The 15,009-nt window shown below is 47.2% G+C and overlaps 1 protein-coding gene across 5 annotated transcripts; it reads right to left on the bottom strand.

The window, feature by feature from the left end:
• Positions 1-10,005: 10,005 nt before the first annotated feature.
• Smim12 (small integral membrane protein 12) lies at positions 10,006-14,718 on the bottom strand. 5 transcript variants are annotated; one of them, XM_090335272.1, is made up of 2 exons: positions 14,629-14,718; positions 10,006-10,843 (listed from the first exon to the last, which is right to left on the bottom strand). In XM_090335272.1, the coding sequence occupies exon 2, from the start codon at positions 10,836-10,838 to the stop codon at positions 10,560-10,562; it is 279 nt and encodes a 92-aa protein (XP_090191398.1). In that variant the 5' UTR covers positions 10,839-10,843; positions 14,629-14,718; the 3' UTR covers positions 10,006-10,559. The 5 variants fall into 5 exon arrangements, with proteins under 5 accessions (XP_090191398.1, XP_090191401.1, XP_090191400.1 ...); XM_090335275.1 differs by having other exon boundaries at positions 14,649-14,669; XM_090335274.1 differs by lacking the exon at positions 14,629-14,718 and adding an exon at positions 14,238-14,410.
• Between the last annotated feature and the right edge of the window lie 291 nt (positions 14,719-15,009).

Genomic DNA, 15,009 nt, shown 5'->3' with positions numbered 1-15,009 from the left:
CATTGAAATAGTGCTCCAAGAGCCAACCAAACCCAGGCACAGCCTTCAGCTCAGCAACCCCTTGAGGTACTCAGCTTCTCTAGCCTTCTCCAGAAAGTTCTATCTACCTGAAAGCCAAGCATGGCAGGGCTATGTAGATTAGGAACCCTACTGGAGCTAGGGGATGCTTCCAGACACCAAGACAGAGCAGAGAGGACTGAGGAATGGGGAAGACAGTAAAACAAGAAGGCACAGAAACAGCAAATAGCAGGGCCAGCAGACTTCAGCCCTAAGGATCAGGATGCCCTTACCACCCCCTAACCCTCCTCTACAGCATTAATGTAGGGCCTGTTTTTCCTCTACAATAAGGTACCCCTTTTAGAGTCCCAAGAAAGACCAGATCTTTGCTGTTGTTTTGAAGGGTTCAGTAGAGGGCTTTTGTTTTGTGAGTTTCTTGAGAAACCCAAGGGTTTTGTTATGTAGCCCAGGGTGGCCTTAATCTCAAAATCCTTTTGCCTCTGTTTCCAGAGTCCTGGGATTACAAGCATAAACCACTTGCACCTATCCAGACCAGGGTCTTGAAATGCAGCTAAATGCACAGAGTAGGAAAAATTCTACTAATCATAGTAACTAACTTTGCTTTAAGTATTGGCTATATGCAAGTTCCAAAGACCTTGAGTTTTACTCCTTACAATGACCTTATAAGCAATACTATTAGCCCCTGAGTAGCTAGAATTACAGGCATAAGCCACTGCACCCGGCTGGCACCAGCCTTAAGTGGGAAAGCCAAATGAAAGCACAAGGCCCTGAGTTCAAGTGCCAATACTAGCACAAAAACAAAAACAAACAAAAAGGCAGGTAAATTTGTTTTGTTTTGTCGCAGTACTGGGGCTTGAACTTAGGGCTTGAGTACTGTACCTTACCTTTTTTTGCTCAAGGCTGGCACTCTACCTCTTGAGCCACAGCTCCACTTCCAGCTTTTTGGGGGTTAATTGGAGATAAGAGCCTCAGCCCTGGTAGGACTTTTCTTTCTTCTTCTTCTTTTTTTTTTTTTTTGCCAGTCGAGGGGCTTGAACTCAGGGCCTGAGCACTGTCCTTGGGCTTTCTCAAGACTAGAGCTCTACCACTTGAGTCACAGCACCACTTCTAGCTTTTTTTCTATGTATGTGGTACCAAGGAATCAAACCAGGGCCTTCGTGCTTTCTAGGCAAGCACTCTCTGGTAGGACTTTTCCACCTGAGCTGGCCTAACCATGATCCTCAGATCTCAGCCTCCTGAGTAGTTAGGGTTACAGGCGTGAGTCACAGGCACCAGACTTGAGATTTAGGTACTGAGCTAAAGGACACAGCTGAACAACACAGCCATAATTAACCATGCTGAGCTCTGAATACAAGTAGTCTGACTCCAGAGCAGTTTCTTAGAGATCAGAGGGGTAGGCTGGGATTTGAGCTCATTAAGTCCCCAGCATACAGCAGCAAGGTAAGAGACAGCCAAAAGCAGGGCTTGAAGGACAACAGCAGCTGAACAATTCCCTGATCATCAACTGACTACATAATAAACAGGACTCCCATCTGTGGGAAACACTGTGACCTCCTACCCTCCCACACGTGGGGAAACAGCTTGGAGATCACCAAAGGACCAGAGCTACCCCAAGAGTTGATCTTTGGCATTTGGGAAATGTAACTAGAACAGGACAGGAAAAGCAGGCTGCAACCTGCATCAGGGGCAAGCCAGGGGAGCCAGCAGTCAAGGAGCCATGGCAGTGCCCAGTGATCAGCAGGCACTCCAGGGACTTTCCCCTCATCATCACATCAACCGCATCAACCACTAGGCAAGCCAGACCTTGGTTTGGTGTGATGACAGGCAAGCTGGAAAGAGGAGGGGGCCAGGGGACTGTCTGCCAAGAATCCTGAGTTATCATGGGTGAGCCACTTCCGGCCACAGCCCTCAGATCCCTGGTTAGCATAAAGTCTTCTACACCAATTCCTCGGGGATGAGGAACAAAGGGATAAAGGGCTTCCTGTAAACACAAGAAATCTTAGGTAGCTGGCCATGAGTGGCTCATGCCTGTAACAGCACTATTCAAGAGGCCGAGGACTGAGGATCCCGGATTCATAGTGAGCCTGGGAAGGAAAGTCCATAAGCCTCTTATATCTAATTAAATACTAGAAAACCAGATGTGGCACTGTAGCTCAAAGTGATAGACTACTAGCCTTGAGTGAAAACCTCAGGGGCAGGGCCCAGGCTGAGTTCAAGCCCCACTACTGACACCAGCTTAGTTTTTTGTTTTGGTCATGGGCTTGTTTTTTTATTCTTTGCCCAGTCCTGGGGATTTGAACTTGGGGCTTGGCACTGAGCTTCCTTTGCTCAAGGCTAGCACTCTACCACTTGATCCACAGTGCTACTTCTGGCTTTTTCTGCTTACATGGTACTGAGGTATCAAACCCAAGGCTTCACACGTGCTAGGCAAGTATTCTACCACTGAGCCACAATCCAAGCCCCCTCAGCTTCGTTTTTGTTGTGTTGGTAGTGGAAAATGAAACTAAGGCCTCATACATGGCAAACACAAGCTCTGCTACTGAGCCATATCGCTAACCAATATGCAGGTTCCTAGGCCCTACCCATTTTACTGAGCTAGAATGGCTGAGGGGAGGGGCAGAAATCCAGCTTTTTTGGAGGAGAGATTTGCTGAGGATGAAATCCAGGGCCTCTCGTGCTAAGTGGATGTTCTACCACTGAGCTACACCCTGATGTCAGAGTCTTGATGAGATGGGGAGGCCAGAGCCTGCCTCACCTGCCAGCCCACCCCACTTCTTAGGCTCTCACTTGGAAGGAAGGAGCTAAGGGCAAAAGAAGACAAAAGGAGTCACTCCAGGAGAAACTTCATAGGTTGCTCAGGCAGGCAACCTCAGTCTTCCCCAGGATTTCCTTGTAAGTAGTAGGGGTCTGCCAGGGATTGAGCAAGTACTCCACCTGCTAAGTGCATTAAGAAGTTCCTAGGCTTAGACCCAGCGCCTCACTGTACTCCTTAAAGTGTTCCAATCCACCACGCCAGCCCGGTGTCCGGGGGAGCTTTGATCACTGCTACACGAAGGGCTTCCTGAATGCTTTCCTGAGGACATTGTTCCCTATGACAGAGTCATCAGGGTCAAATTCATCACAGGCTGGGCCCAACCAGGACTTACCGAGCAGGGAAATCCAGCCTCTGTCCAAGCCCCACTTTCCCTGAGTATATCAGAGTAGAGGTCTCTTGGTGAAGGAAAAGCTGTAGCAGAACACTACTGCCACGAGCTCTGGGTGAACAGTCACTGGACCTGGTGGCCTTGTTCCCAGTCCTCCAGAGGTTGGCCTCCCACACCAGCCCCAGGGCCTGCTTCTTCCCACAATCATACCCAGACGCCTTATTCATTTATTTAATATTTATTGACTGGGCTTTCTAAGGGCCCTCCCTGCCCTCCAGGAACTAAGAGTTAGGGAACACAGACCCACACAATCACAGTGCCTGGTAACAGATGCTGTGGTCTCAGGAGTGATGCGAGATAAATCCCAGGAGGTAGACTGAGGCAGGATAGTGAAGAATCTTGCCTTAAAAAGGGTTCCCATATCCTGTAGGCAAGAGGTGCCAGGGAATCTTTTGTGAAACTTTATCCAGCATGTGTTTGAAAAAGAGAATGTTGGCAGAAAAAGGGAGAATTTTCAGGAAAAGCTCAAGATTTTAGGCAAGACTTGATGAGCATCTGAAGTGGGGGGAGCAGGTCAGATTCCAGGCATAGAAATGGGTCACTACCATAGAAAAGGCCAGAGTGAGGAACAGCCAAGACATGACTGACAGGATGGAGATATATCCACACCAGATGCTCTGCTGCAAGTTTACTAAACATCTCAGCCTTCTCAACTCCAGGAGGTAGACACAATGAGCCCCCTTTCACAGATAATACTTGAAGGGCCTAAGTAACTTCTCTACTCATGCAACTAGATGAAAAACTTCACACACAGGCCAACACTGTCAACCCTATTACAACATACCACCAATCTAGGCAGACAGTAGATTTGCTGTTTCACAGTTTAGAGAAAATTCAGAACTGGAGGCACAGACGAGGCTACAATTGCCCAACAAGAAAGCAGAGGCAAGATAGAAGCCAGAGAGCATTCTCTTTTTCAAATATATACTGGATAGTTATTTGTCCACTTAGTACAGGAGAGAACAGTGGAAAAGAAAGCAGATAAAGCACCCTGAGGTGGCAGTGATACGGAGGAAGAGACACTCGCAAGTACTGCAAAGTGCTAGAACAGGACCAGGACCAGGGTAAAGATTTTTAGCCAGAATGGCTTCAACACTGGAGGCAGACAGGATAGTGGACAAGGACTGTGGCAACAGATTGCAAGCTTGATAAACTTCATTTTTATAAAGGATCACCTGGAAGCGTAGAATCCATCAGGGGAGTACAGTATGGTTCTGCTAATGGTTCTAGCTCCTCCTGGGCTCAGGCCCAGAAGCCAATAGAAATGTCCAGTGGAACTAGAGGAACATGGACATGAGGAACAGGGAGAGAGTGCATAAAGCACAAGCACATCTTTCGAGTTCCTAGACAAAGAAGCAATCCTTGTTGGAATGCGACAGATTTTGTTTTGTATATCTCACTCATTTGCAGGACCCATCTGGTGTTTTTGAAAGCTAGCTACTGCTTACCTGTTGTATTAGAAAAAGGATCTTACCTAATAAACAGGTAAATTATGTTAACAAATCTAATTCAAAAAGAATAAACTGTTTCTAAGTACATGACAGGCACTGCTGGAACAGGATGAAAACTGATCCACCAATTACTAATTATTCTTTACTTAGCAGGCAGAATCCCCAAACACTTGTATTTAGCTAATACTTTGAAAAGAGGCCATGCACAGCAAAGGAATCAAAGAGCATTTGTTTATATTTCACTGTTTAGACTGGCTGCCATCCCACTTGGATAAAAGGAAGGACTTCCTGGGTCACCAGCCAGAGCTCACTTGTCATCAAAGCACCTGAAACTGTCTCTCAGTCTGTACAATCGACAGGGAGCGTGTTAGCATCCTCATTTTGCAGGCTGGGAAAGCAAAGGCCAAGAAAGGTAAAATAATAGGTCAGGCCACTCTGTTCTCTTGCTTTCAAGTCCAAGGCTCTACCCTTCACCCATTCTCTTAATCTGTGACCTTTTGGGCACTGCCCTCTTCTTGCCTTTGACATTACAGTCCCCATGTGGGTCTAAAGCCCACCTACAGCCTTCTTCAGCTTGTCTTCTGTAAAATATTCCTAAACCCTCAACCACCAGACCTGTGACAGCCCCACCTAACATTCAGCCATGCTGCTCTATTCTCCCATCCCATGCTCAACAGGATCATACATAATATAGGAAGTAGAGATCTGTCCTGCATTGAAATTTCAACTAACATTTCTTGAGCCTCTACTAGTTGCCATGGATTCATTTAACTATATTATCTATTCTCACAATAACCCAGCAAAAATTCTTACCCATTTTATTGATAAGGATACTGAGTTTCACTCGGGCTGTGATTTGGCCAGGGTTGTTCAGCTCATCTGTCTTCCTCCAAACCCCATTTGATTCCCCTCTGCTTCATTGCCCCCAACCCAGAACTCTCCAAGTATTCACAGAGCCCACCCCAAATATGGAAGAGGGCAAGTGAGCAAGAGGACCTTTTCATCACAGCTGTCTAGCTTCCAGACTCCACTGAGACAAATTCCTTGTCGTCTCACTCAGCCAACAGTTGGCCCTGGGAAGCTGACAGGAGTTAAAAGGGCTCCCTAGCAGGCTTGTCCTGGCAGCTGCCCAGCTGACTTGTGCTAACACAGCAACAGGCACAGGAAAGGGTCTAGAGTGGAAAAGCACCAGATACCAAGCCACTGAGGAAAGACAAGTGATTCCTGCCATGCTAACAGGATAACCCTGTTCTAAAGCCACCCATCACAGGGCCAGGAAAAGCCTGAAGGATGGGGAACAAGCGAAGAGCCCAAAGCATATCCACTTGGTAATGTGGCTATTGGGTCAGTCAGAGAGGGTCACATGTGTGCAAAGTAAATCAACAAGTCTGGAAAAAAACCAGTCGGTACCTTCGTCTTCCCTAGCAACCCTGGCCTGGCTTTGGCCTGCCACTTAAAGTCACCTGCACAGAGGCAAAATGGCATATACCCTGACAGCCATGAAGGTAGCCATAGACCTCTGCAAGCCCATGGGAAAGAAAGGTCTTGCTGAGAATATTAATAGACTGGCTAGAGACAGTTCAACAAGGCCAGCTCCCAGGAAATGAAATTATCTAAAAGGCTCACAATCAAAGTGGGACTGGAAAGAGCAACTTGGCTTTCCAAAGATAGGCCTTCATCAGCCAGGCACTGGTAGGAGGTAAACCAGGGTTTATTTCTAAAATAGCTGAAAATCTAAAAATGTTCGTGGGAAAACCTTTTTGGTATCTTTTTGTGGCTTTCTATCCTCAAATGTTTTTCTTAAGTTGATGTTAAACTATGTAAGTGCAAGAACCCAACAGTGTTTTGTTTTTTTTCTTTTGTTCCAGTACTGGGGCTTGAATTTAGGACGTAGGAACTAGCCTTTAGCTTTTTTGCTTAAGATGGCATTCTACCACTTGAGCCATAGCTCCACATCTATTTTTTGGTGGCTAATTGGAGATAAGTGTCTCATGGACTTTCCTCCCCTGGCTGGCTTCAGACTGCATTATCAGCAGATGTCATTCTGAGTTGCTAGGATTACAGAGATGAGCTACCAGTGTCGTTAGGTCGTCTTTAAATTCACAATCCACCTGTCTCTACCTCCCAAATCTGAGATTACAGATATTGTTTCCCTTCGTTTTCTCTGAGACAGAATCTTGTTATATAACAAGCTAAACTGGAACTTGCTGTATAATCCAGCCTTGTCTCAGTCATGAGCCTCCTGCCTCAGCCCCTTTGAATGCTAAGATTATAGGCATAGGCCATGAGGCCCCAAAATTATTGTGATGGAAACAAATTCTGGGATATAATATATTTGCTGTTTATGAGACCACTCTCCAATGTTATTAGGGGAGAGCTTTTGTTCTTTTTTTTTTTTTTTTTGCCAGTCTTGGGGCTTGAACTCAGGGCTTGGGCACTGTCCTTGGACACATTTTTCTCAAGGCTAGTGCTCTGCCACGTGAGCCATAATGCCACTTCCAGTTTTTTCTGTGTACATAGTACCAAGGAATCGAACCCAGGGCTTCGTGCATGCTAGATGAGATGAGCACTCTGCTATTAAGCTACACTCTCAGCCCTTTTGTTCTGGTGTTTTGTTTTTGTTGTTGTTGTTTTGGGGGTTTTTTTGGTGCTGGGATGGAGCCTTCACACAAGCTAAGTACTCCTACACTCCCACCTTGAAACAGGTATTTTGAGCAGTCATTACCAATTGGCAGCCACTGAGTCAAATTAACTCCATGGGTGTTAGCATCCTTGCATTTTTAAAAAGTTGTCAACACTTCTTTAGAAAGGGTTCCATAAAACTGCTGAACCTGTTTCATCTTTGGCGTAGAAAATGGAAAATGTACTACTGGATGAGCAGCACAAACTGAAAGCTAAATCACTACTGCCCCCTTTCAGCAGACCTGTGCTCTGCAGTTCCCAGCTGAGCCCTGTAGGCAGCAAACTGCTACTCCTAATCTCAGGCTAGTAATGCTCGGGACTGCCACCAGGTGGAGACACTAACCTGTCAATGAGGCATGCCTCCAGCAGAGACTGCAAGAGGAAACCCACCTCAGATCCTTTTAGAAGCAGAAAGCCTTACACAAGACACTCGTTGTTGCAAGGCCAGACAAGATGACTCACGCCTTTAATACCAGCTACTTGGGCTGTGGGAATCGGGAAATAATGGGTTGAAGCCAACCTAAACAAAAAGTTAGTGAGAGACGCCCCCCAACTCAACAGATAAGCTAAACATAGTGGTATAAGCCTATGATCCCAACTGTGGGCAGAAGATTGTAGACTGAGGTTAGACCTCAACAAAAACTGAGAACCTTATCTGAGAAATGACTAAGGGGCTGGCTCAAGTGGTGGAGAGGCCCCTACCAAGTGTGTTGCCCTGTTCAAATCCTTCACATTCACATTCTCATTCTCTCTCTCTCCTCTCTCTCTCTCTCTCTTTCACACACACACACTCCTCCCTCCCTCCAAAAGAAACCCAAAACCAGCCAGGCACCAATGGCTCATGTCCTCAGTCTACTCAGGAGATCTGGAGACTGAAGCCAACTCAGGAAAGTTCACAAGATTCTTTCCCCAATTAACCAGCAAATAACCAGGCTGGAAATGTGGATCAAGTGATAGAGCGCCAGCCATATGTCAGGAATCTGAGAAGAACTGGAGTTCAAGCCTTAGTACTGGCAAAAGGAAAACAAAAACACTAAATTGCAGTATTTCAATTCATGAGCAATCAGAAAGAACTGAGGCTAGGGCACCAGTGACTCATGTCTATAACCCAAGCTACTTGGTAGGCTATCAGGAGGATCAGCTGAGCAAAATAGTTCGAGACCCTTCCTGAACACAATGGCATATGCCTATGGTCCAAAGCTACAAAAGAGGCTGAGACTGCAAGAATCATGGTGCCAGGTAACGAAGTTCATTGAGGATATGGTGGTGCATGCCTGTAATCCCCACTAACTAAAAGGAGGCAGATCTTGGCTCAATTGTGCACCCAGATGGAGAACTTACCCTAAAAATAACCAGTATAAAACAGGACGGGGGACATGAGGAGTAGAACTATGATAGCCTAGCAAAGGCAAGACCCTGAGTTCAAGCGCTCAGTACCACTGAGGAAAAAAGAATGCAAATGCCCAACAACGGGGTAAATGTAAAAAATCAAGTTCTGTTATACTCCTACTTGATGGATAATCATTCGAAATTAACTCAATTATGACCATGAGGTAAGAAGGGAAAATGATCATAATTAACAAAAAAGTAAAGTGATGCAGTCACCGAAACTAGAGTAGTAAAAAGACAGTCAGTGCTGGTAGCTTACACCTGTAATCCCAGCTACTCAACAGGCTGAGATCGGAGGATCATGTTTGAAGCCAGCCCAGGCAGGAAAATCTTTGCAACTCTTACTCCAGTTACCTACCAAAAAGCCAGAACAGTGGCTCAAGTGGTAGAGTGTTAAACTTGAAGGGGAAAGAAAAAACAAAACCCCCCAAAACAAACAAAAAAACCTGAGACAGTATCCAAGCCCTGAGTTCAAGCCCCAGTATCAGCACCAACAAATAAAATGAAATGTTAAATCATGGTTTTATAGTCCTAGAGTGTGGACATCACTTTTCATCCTCAACAAAATTTTATTTATTTTTTGCAAATCCTGGGCTTGAACACAGGGCCTGAGCACTGTCCTTGGGCTTTCTCAAGGCTAGCACTCTTACCACTTGAGCCACAGCACCACTTTCAGCTTTTTTCTATGTATGTAGTACTGAGGGATTGAACCCGGGTCTTCGTGCATGCTAGGCAAGCACTCTATCACTAGGCCAAACTCCCAGTCCCTCTTTTTTTATTTTTCTTTCTTATCTATTGTGGGGCTTGAACTCTGGGCCTGGGCCCTGACCCTGAGTTCTTCAACTCAAGCCCTCTACTACTTGAGCCACAGTGCCACTTCCAGTTTTCTGGTGGTTAATTGGAAATAAGAGTCTCCTGGACTTTAGTGCCCAGGCTGGCTTTGAACCTCTGTCTTCAGATCTCAGCTTCCCAAGTAGCTAGGATTACAGGCGTGAGGCACTGGCACCAGGCTTCTTAAAAAATTTTCTTTGACATACATTTATTTCTTTTAGAGGGAACTATGAGAGAACGTGTGCTCTACTCCAGACTAGGAGATGCAGAAGCCTCCTGTTTCCATGGCCATCCAGGCTTCTCAGGAACTGCTCAGCAAAAGGGAATCTTCACACACTACCCCACTTCCTACTGCTAAGACTTCCCCAGTCTGGAAGATAGGATTCTACTGCTAAGACTTCCCCAGTCTGGAAGGTAGGATTCGGTCAAGATGGTTTGCAGATGCCACTTTAATCACAGTTCACTCCAGAGTGAGGAGGGGTGGAAACCGCATTTTCAAGCAAATGCACCACACACACCTGCTGCAACCTCAAGGGGAACAGCCCCAGCTTTGGACAACAGAAACACTTCCATTCCCCAGGGAAACTCATCCCCCAGCTGACCGAAGAATTTCAGGAAGGAGCCAGGAAGGATAGGGAACCAGGAGATGAGTTAGAACTAGGCTCGTAGGTGACCCTTCTACAAGAAACATCCAAATCCCAGCCATTGCTACTGGAGGCCAAAACGCCCTCTCAGGGAGGCTGGAAGCCAGAGTTCATTTCAGAGCACTCTTCCCAGCAGCACCCTCACATATGCCTGAAGCCCCATCAAGAGATGCAACCTTCCTCTTTGCTGACCCTCAGCTGCTGCTGGTGGGCGGGGCCATAAAGAAGCAGCCAGGACTTGTGTGGCTGTGGGATGGAAGGGGCCAGAATAAGCAGCAAATCAAATCAGACGTATGTTCTTGCTGGGTGGACATGGTGGCAGGATTGGTCAGTGTCCTCCATTAATTCTTCTCCGGGCGGTTTCTGTTCAGGACAGCTTTAGGGGCAAATTCCAGCTTGTCCTTAAGGCTCACCACCTGGGTATGGTCTTTGCCTAGCAGCTCATCCAGCTTGCGATCCTCTCGGCGCTCCGAGATGCTCTTTTCCTCCTCCACAGGCTGGGGATCCTTTCCCCGGATGAACCATTCCAGGTGGTAGCCCACAGCCCCGACCACAAAGGCCACAGGAAATGTGACATAGGGTGCATAGGCACGCACCATGGTCCAAAACACAGGCCACATGACATCTGCACAAGAGCACAGGCAGCATTAGGAAGAATCTAACGAACATGGACAATCCCCACCAAGCATGGACACAGGGCACTCCACTTACTCAGCAGTGCTACCCCACACAGAGTAAGACAGGACTTACTATGATTTCTCTATCAGTTGGGTCCCTGAAATCATCTAGAAAACTATAATGGGTTCAACTGTCAAAGAATCAGGAAAGAAGCCAGGCACGGTGGCTCACGCCTGTAATCCTAGCTATTCAGGAGGCTGAGATCTAAAGATCACAGTTCAAAGTCAGCCAGGGCAATACAAAGTCGAGAGACGCTTATCTCCAATTAATCGCTATAAAACTATAAAATGGGAAGGGGGGCTGTGGCTCTAGGGCAGGGTGGTAGCCTTGAGGTGAAGAGTTCAGGGACAGCACCCAGGTCCAGGGGTAGGGTGGTAGCCTTGAGGTGAAGAGTTCAGGGACAGTGCCCAGGCCAGAGTTCAAGCCCCATGACAAAAAAAAAAAAAAAAAAAAAGAATCAGGGAAGAACTTCTACATGTATGATTCTCTCTTGTGGCTCTGAGCCCCACCCAATACAGCTTCTGTCCTGTTGCTGGCCTCAGGTCCTCCCTCCCCAGTCTACCACCATTACAGGAAAGGAAAAGAAATTCTCTGTTCCATGAAATTTCTCTATGTGTGAACAGAGGAGCTTATTTAAACAATCAAAACCATAATCTATTGCCTAACTATTCCTGGATTTAAGATAAATAAGGGTTTTTGAGAATTTATTTTTTTAAATTTACTTGTTATTATAGAGGTGATGTACACAGGGACTGCAATTGCACGGGTCCTAATGAGTACATTTCCTTTCATAGTAGATACATTTTTTGTAAACTTTGGTTTTCTATCAAAGGAACTAAACTTGTAGTTTACAAGTCTACTGGCCAAACCATTTTCCAATTATGTTATTTTTGCCCAAACCCATATCTTCACACTTGCTTAGTAAGCTCCTAAAAAATATCACAAGCTATATATATATATATATATATATATATATATTATGCACACACACACACACACACACACATACAAGCTCTGGACACTCTGAGGGCCTAGTCTCTGTAAAAACCACAGAACCACAGTATACTGCCAGATACAGGTGGCTCATGCTTATAATCCTAGCTACTCAGGAGGATGACATCTGAGGATCACAGTTCAAAGCCAACCCAGGTAGAAAAGTCTGTGAGACTCATCTCAAATTAAGCACCAAAAAGCTGGAAGTGGAGCTGTAGCTCAAATGGTAGAGCACTAGCCTTGAGCAAAAAAGCTTAGGGACAGCGCCCAGGCCCTGAGTTTAAGATCCAGGACCAACACACACACACACACACACACACACGCACACACACGCACACAGTTGCATTGTCCTAGGGCCTCCAAGAATGGAACAGGACAACACTAATACCAAAGTGTTAAAAATAAACAAACTAGGGGCCAGGAGTTTGGCCTAGTGGTAGAGTGCTTGCCTAGCATGCACTAAGACCCGGGTTCGATTCCTCAGTACCACATACTCAGAAAAAGCCAGAAGTGGTGCTGAGGCTCAAGTGGTAGAGTTCTAGCCTTGAGAAAAATCCAAGTACAGTGCTCAGGCCCTGAGCTTAAGCCCAGGACTGGCGAAAATAAATAAATAAATAAAAATAAACAGCCACTGAGTACAGATAACTGCCATTAACAATTACCAAAGACCATTCACAATTATGATGATGGCTAGCATTTACAGAGCACTTGCATCACTCTGGGCCTTAACTAAATACTATATGCACTGTCTCCCTTAGTCTCCATGACCACGTTAAGAGGGAGATGGCGTTACTAGAGGTTCTCAACTAAAAAGATCTTTCTGGTTGTATGCCTGTATTTCTCCAGCACTGCTATCTCTGGTCTAGGATGAAAAAGCAAAACCTCACCAAGGATGATTCTCCCTTCTCTGTTTCCAATACTTTTTGGAAGAATCGAAGTGTTATGCAGACACGTGGTGGTGGTGGTGGTGGTGGCAGTGGCAGTGTCGGTGGCGGTGGTAAGGCTTTAGCAGCTTCCAGACTCCTTTGTCCTTTATCCCAGCACCAGTTTGGTGCCAGACAGATTACAACTAGTCATCATCTGACTCTCAGAACACCTCTATGACACCTCTCAGAGCACCTCCTATGATGTAGGAATTACTAGGCCACATTTTTGTCTAAGGCTACAAAGTGGCTCAAAGACATTATGTTAACATGCCCAAGATCACTACAAGGGCTGGATCCACTGACTTTGAGCCCAGACTGCTCCAACTTCAAAGCCTATGCTCTTTCTAGTGGAAAGAACATCCTGCAGCTCTGTGAAGGGTTTGTGTCCAAATCCTCAGACTTAGGGAGAGACTCCTGCAGTTTATCCCCATTAGCTTAACATTTCATTGCCTTGAAGAGCTTCCCTTTTTGCAGATTATATTGAGATCTGTCAATTCTCCGATACAGTCAGCACACCAGAAGAATCCCAAACCCACTTGATCTACCTCTGAGGCAAGTTCTCTTCTCAACAGCAACTCTCCATTCATGGTTCCAACTTGTCTTTTTTCTTGGTTTTGAGATAGGGTCTCTCTAGGAAACCCAATCCAGCCTCAAATTTACCTTCTAACTCAGAAGGGCCTTGAACTTATAATCTTCCTGCCTCAGCTGCCACAGTGCCAATTTGTCTTAAAACATATCAAGTCCAAGCTGTGCACTGGTGGTAATTCACACCTGTAACCCTAGCTACTCAGGAGGCTGAGACCTGAAGATCATGGTTCGGAGCCAGACCCGGGAAGAAATGATCATGACATTATTCTCTCCAATGAATCACCAAAAAGTTGGAAGTGGAGCTGTGGCACAAGTGGCAGAACACTGGATTCCAGTGAAAAAAAGCTAAAGGACAGCTTCCAGGCCCTTAGTTTTAACTCCACTCACGGGCTACACTTATCAAGTCCACAAGTAATATTCATTCCTCCTAAGTGCAGAACAAAGCCTCTGTCTGTAGTCCCAAGGTCTCCTCATTCCCCTAAGTCCGTTCATCCACTGACCTTCTCAGTGCCAGGTACTGTCCACACTGGACTGTGTTTCCCAAAACAACTTTAAGCTCTATGAGAGCAAGGATCAAAGTCTGTCAGGGTCCCCAGGGCGTCCTTCCCACTACTCCCATCCTTTCACTCACACACACACACACACACACACACACACACACGAGTCTTGGGGGAAGGAACGTAGTGAGTGACAAGCTCAAGCCAACTCCGCTCAAGACGACTCAGCAGTCACCCCCCACACCCCCACCCCGGAAAGAGGCCAGCATCACAGCAGACTCATTCCCCCCGGTAGCAAAATAAAGTAAGAAAAAGCCAAGCCTCGGTGCAGACCCACTGGGAAGCCGGTGTCTGGACTCGGGGCCTCCGAGTCACCCGAAGCTGCTCTTTCAAATCCGGGAGTTACTGATAAGGGAACCCAAAGGGTGGAAGCCGGACTCGACAGTTACTCGCGTTCAGCCCCGGGCTGGGAGCGCAGGGCGGCCAGGCCCGGACAGTCCGCCGCCTCACGTTCCTCGGGACCGCGGCCCTCCCGCCCGGTCCGCCCGGTCCTCACGCGGCGCTGGAGGCCCAGACGCCCGGGCCGCACAGGGTCAGTCAGGCGCTCGGATCTGGCGGCCACCAGGCGCGGGGAAGCCAGGGCGCCAGTAGGTTTGCCGGGCAGGGAGCCGTCGCCCCAGAACATGCGACCCCCAGGACCGGAACCGCCCACGGGCCCGCGTGCTCACCCGCGGCCCAGCCCGCACACCTCCGCCCGCCAGCCCGGAGCACCGTTCAGCGCCTCCCAGCCGCCCGCGGGCGGGGGCGAGGGAGGAGGGGGAGGGGCATGACCCCGCCCACTGCCTCGGAGCGCGTGGATTGGCTGAGCCCCAAGGCTAGCGACTAGGAAAAAGCTAGGCGCCGGCCACTCTGGCCGCTACACTGAAGGCCACAGCGCCCCCTAGCGCGCTGGATGTCCCTCGTGCTTGTCTCCACGCGGAGAAAGTGAAAGGTCAATCTCCATTCATTTATTCAACTGACTTTTATTAGGCGTCCACTAAAGACCGAGGTCGGGTATACAGAAATAGAAGACATGATCCCTGACCTCAAGAAGCTTTCTTTTGCAGAGG

This window comes from Megascapheus bottae, chromosome 6, assembly GCF_031878675.1.
Source record: "Megascapheus bottae isolate mThoBot1 chromosome 6, mThoBot2.hap1, whole genome shotgun sequence".
In the NCBI taxonomy this organism is placed as follows: domain Eukaryota; kingdom Metazoa; phylum Chordata; class Mammalia; order Rodentia; family Geomyidae; genus Megascapheus; species Megascapheus bottae.
Note: the sequence above shows the minus strand (reverse complement) of the source record. Positions and strands in the feature narration are given on the sequence as shown.